The following is a 5,164-nucleotide window of genomic DNA, read 5'->3' as shown; positions in this document are numbered from 1 at the left end:
AATACAAATTGTACCTGGATAATTCGCACACATAGACAATAGTACATTATGTTCTGATAGATCCTACTCACTTAGGTTCAAACATAATAGATATACGTATAGATCACAAGTTGTTCATTATTAGATCATCAGATATCAAGTTATATAGCCTAATTTAGATTGTACAGACCTTACAGTAGGCCTACGCCCATTCGAACGACTCTTGTGGCCCTAGGGAAAAATTCCAAATATAGCTTCACATTCATGTGTGGCTTTACACGGCCTGGAAAACTGACTTGTGTGACTATACATGGTCTGGCACACGCCCATGTGTTCCACACGGCCTGAGACACGCCCGTGTTCCACATGGTCTGACACAAGCTTATGTGTTCCACATGGCCTGACACACGCCCATGTCACTTGCTTGTGTAGTCCTAATTCGTAAACAGTGAGTTACATTGCTTGGACACACACCAATGTCCTTGCTTGTGTGGCTCACACATCCTAGGCACAAGCCCATAACTTTGCTTGTATAACTCACACGGCCTAGGCACACGCCTATGCCCTTGCCCATATGGCTCACACAGCCCAGGCACATGCCCATGTCCTTTGCCTGTGTGAACTATGCATTAACATGGCCACATACGGCCTGGACACAAGGGCTAGGCCAGGTTAGATGTGTGGGCCCACACGTCCAACACACGAGCGTGTGGATTATTGGGCCAGGCTGTGTAGACCACACGGGCAAGGCCAATTTGGGCGTGTGGGCATGCCACACGGACATGTGGGCCCATATTTCTAAAAATTTTTCCTAGGTTCGTACAGGTCGTTCCAATCAACTGTGGGCCTACCATAGGGTTGGTAACGGCTAACCAAACCCTAAAACTATAGATCTGATAGTTTGATATTCTGTTCTGAGTATGATAATGCTATGCATGTCTGATTATTCTGATATCTGTACTTAAGCATGTTGAGCATGTCTAGAATGTTATTCTCTATCTATTTTTGTATATGATTGTAAGGTGGGATTTGTATATGAGGAGGAAGTATTTTGTACGGCGATCATCACCTATATTCTGGTAGCTTGGCTACACATTCTAACATGTGTCATCATGGCACTATAGATGGGTGGGTGTTTTTAACCCCACATGGTATGATGGGATGGTCAGAGTTGGTGTGTAGAGGATGGGGGTAGGATTCTGTGTTTCTGATCTGTATATCTGTTTCTGTGCATTGTATCTGAAAAGGGTCATGAGCCTGACTCTGTATCTGTATGCTTGTATGCTTATTTCTGTTGGGTTACACACTGAGTTTACGAAAACTCATCTATTTGTCAGTTTTATCAGGTAATCCACAAGCTTGGGCAGATCGGTGCAGCAGAGACTCAGGGTGACCACACGAGTATAAATTGATAAAACTTAATTATTTATGGGCTATTTATGAATTTGGTTTACATTTGAGAGTTTGTAAAATTCTGGGACTCTCTGGACTTTATGGTTTTATATTCTGTTAAATTGCATGATTAAACAAAACGCTTTCCTCTAAAAATGAAAACTTATGTGCAAATAAAGGTTTTTCTAAAACACGATAGAATTTTATAAATATAACTATTTTAAAGCTTTCGCTGTAAAAATTTTTAGCAAATAGACTAATTAAATAGTGTTAAGTAAAAATGTGATTGTTCTGACGAGACAACTTTATTTTTAAAACCCCTACTTGGATTCGGTCATAACGTCTAGGTCAGGTTAGGAGTGTTACATTTAGTGGTATCAAAGTTAGGTTGCAAGATTCGACTGTGAATTTCGGGCTTCAAAATTGCATTTCGAAAAGAATTGATTTTTAAATAATTTGAATGAATTGATGAGGTATGTGGTACACCGAGTTTCTGGCTCTGATCCTATAAGTATTTCTGAATCTTTGATAGAAAACCTTGAAAACATTGTAGCTTGTACTTTCTGCAACTGTACTAAGTAGTTAGAGATTGAAACTTTTTGAAACAATTCTGAACTTTTGATACTTTATGCATAAAACATTTGCTAATAAATACTGAAACTGATGCATAAAATTTTAATATAGATAAAACTCAAAATATATAATGAGCACTCGTGGAACCTGCGGACGTGGTATTGGAGGCTGTGGTAGAGGTCGTAGGGGGCTCGAGCTGAGTCTTCCTCTCTAGGTTGTATGCTAAATTTTGATACGAGTGAGATGTCAGTTTCGCCTGCTACTGAGATTGGGTCTCAAAGTCGTTCGGCTGGGGATGATGCAGTGTCCCAAGCCATGCTAAGGATTTTAGAGAGGGTCACTAGACTCCATTCTAGAGTTGGAGGCCAAAGGTCGGTAACTAAACGACTCCAGTCTAATGGTGCTGAGTTGTTTAGGGGTGTCACTGGAGTCGCCCCTAATGTAGCTGAGTGTTGGTTGAAGGCCACGAAGAGGATCATGAATGATTTGGACTATACTTTCGAGCAAAAATTTAAAGGTGTAGTCTCCTTGCTTCGCGACAAGGCATATCAGTGGCGGTTCACGATTGAGAAGGGTCCTCAGCTTGATTGCCTGAATTGGGATTTCTTTAAGACAACCTTTTAAAGTATGTATGTGGGGGCGAGCTATGTAGATGTTTGCAGGAGTGAGTTCATGAATCTTACGTAGGGCGATGTGGCTAAGTATGAGGTCAAGTTTCTGAGGCTGAGCCGCTACGCTCGAGGCATGGTGGCATTTGAGTATGAAAGGTACGTCCGCTTTGCGGATGATCTGAAGGATAACTTGAGGGTTTTGATTACTCCAGAGAGGTAGCGAAAGTTCGCACATCTGGTAGAGATGGCAAAGATTGCTGAGGATGTTAAGTGCATGGAGCACCAAAATAGGGATTGAAAGAGGGGTAGGAATAAGAGGGATTCAGAGCCCTTAAGTTCTATTTAGAGGCCTAAGAAAAAGACCAGATCTAATGGGCCGATTAGAGTAGGGGCTCCTGTTGCTCTTAATGGGATTCAACTGTGTGGAGATTATGGTAGGAGACATCCGGACGAGTGTTGGAGGAGGATTGGGGCATGTATGAGATGTGGGTCTTTAGAGCATCAGATTCGAAAGTGTCCATAATAGGCTGATTAGATGTAAGCTTCGGGATCGAGTTCTGTACAGCCTCAGAGGGCAGTTCAGCAGCCACCTAAGGGCCATGGGCAAGCTAGAGGTTGTAATGGTGTAGGTCATCGGCAGAGAGCACCAAGCAGAGGTTCCAGTTAGACTGAGGCTAGGCAGCTTGTACTGGTTTATGATGCACGACACCGAGAGGATAGAGATGCTCCTGATGCCATCACTGGTACGTTCCTTATATTTAATGTGCCTTATACTACTTTGATAAATATAGGTTCTACTCACTCCTATGTAGCTAGCACTATATCTGAAAACTTGGGGATTTTTGTTGATAGCACTTCTGCTGAGGTTACTATACTAAGTCCGTTAGGGCAGTCTGCTTGGGTTTGTAAACTTTATAGGGATGTTCCTTTAGTGGTGCAAGGGGCTGTTTTTCTAGCAAACCTGATGGAGCTTCCGTTTGGAGAATTTGACTTGATCCTGGGTATGGATTGGTTGGTTAAGCATCAGATTAGTTTGGATTGCACGACTAAGAGGATCGTTTTGAGGACCAAGGATGATGTGGAGGTGGTTATGATTGGTGAGCATCGAGATTATTTGTCCAATGTGATCTCCGCGCTTGTGGCCGATAAATAGATTCAGAAAGGATGTGAGGTGTATCTGGCTTACGTTAGTGATTCTGTTTCTAAGGACTCTTCGATTAGGGATATCAGAATAGTAAGAGATTTTTCAGATGTCTTTCCTAAGGAGTTACCGAGTTTACCTCCGAATCGAGAAGTTGAATTTAGAATGAGCTCCTTTTGGGTATAGCTTTGGTGTCTATTGCTCCATATTGTATGGCACCAAAGGAGCTTACAGAGCTTAAGGCTCAACTGTAAGAACTTTTGGATCTTGGTTTCATCCGTCCTAGTTTGTCTCTGTGGGGAGCACCAGTTCTATTTGTTAAGAAGAAGGATGAGACCATAGGGATGTGCATCGATTATCAGCAGTTGAATAAGTTGACTGTGAAGAATAAGTATTAGCTTCCTAGGATCAATGACTTGTTTGATTAGTTTCGAGGGGCTTCGGTGTTCTTTAAGATAGATCTTCATTCTGGGTATTATTAGTTGATGGTTAAGGATGCAGATGTTCATAAGACTGCATCTAGGACTCATTATAGACATTACGAGTTCCTAGTGATGCCTTTTGGTCTGACGAATGCTCCGATGACAATTATGGATTTGATGAACCGAGTCTTCTAGCCTTATCTGGATCAATTTATCATGGTCTTTATTGATGACATTCTGGTTTACTCTGAGAGTAAGGATGAGTATGATGAGCATCTTATCTTAGAATGGTGTTTCAGATTATTCGTGAAAAATAGCTTTACGCTAAGTTGAGCAAGTGCGAGTTCTAGTTACGAGAGATAACTTTTCTGGGCATGTAGTTTTTGCTGAAGGAATCCATGTTGATCTAAGGAAGATAGAGGTTATGCTGGACTGGAAAAATCCTAAGAACATATATGATATCTATAGCTTTCTAGGTTTGTCAAGATATTATCGGCGGTTTGTTGAGGGGTTCTCTCTGATTGTAGCTCCCTTAACTAAGCTTCTGTGTAAGGGTGTGTCATTTGTCTGGACTGAGGCATAACAATCGAGCTTCAAGAAGCTCAAGTCTGCTCGGACTTAGGCTCCTGTTCTGATATAGTCTAAATCTGGTAAGGAGTTTGTGGTCTACAGTGATGCATCACATGTCATTTTGGGATGTGTATTGATGCAAGATGGAAAGGTTGTGGCTTATGCATCCCGTCATGTTAAGACACACGAAGGGAACTGTCCGACGCATGATCTCGAGTTGGCTGCAGTGGTGTTTACGTTAAAAATCTAGAGGCATTATCTGTAAGGTGAGAGGTGTATTATCTACAGTGATTATAAAAGCCTCAAGTATCTCCTTACACAGAAGGAGTTGAATCTAAGATAGTGTCGATAGATTGAGCTGCTCAAAGATTATGACTGCATGATAAAGTATTATCCTAGTAAGGCCAATGTGATGGCCGATGCTCTAAGTCGTAGGGCGATGACGGATTTGAGAGCGATGTTCATTCGACTTAGCC

General features: G+C 41.8%; 1 protein-coding gene across 1 annotated transcript; it reads left to right on the top strand.

The window, feature by feature from the left end:
* The first annotated feature begins 2,962 nt into the window (after window positions 1–2,962).
* On the top strand, window positions 2,963–3,708 carry LOC121211240 (uncharacterized). Its single transcript, XM_041083803.1, has 3 exons — window positions 2,963–3,031; window positions 3,121–3,211; window positions 3,347–3,708. The coding sequence occupies exons 1-3, from the start codon at window positions 2,963–2,965 to the stop codon at window positions 3,706–3,708; spliced, it is 522 nt and encodes a 173-aa protein (XP_040939737.1).
* Window positions 3,709–5,164: the final 1,456 nt, after the last annotated feature.

The sequence above is a fragment of the Gossypium hirsutum genome, chromosome A02 (assembly GCF_007990345.1).
Source record: "Gossypium hirsutum isolate 1008001.06 chromosome A02, Gossypium_hirsutum_v2.1, whole genome shotgun sequence".
Classification (NCBI taxonomy): Eukaryota; Viridiplantae; Streptophyta; class Magnoliopsida; order Malvales; family Malvaceae; genus Gossypium; species Gossypium hirsutum.
This window is presented reverse-complemented; position numbering and strand designations above follow the sequence as displayed.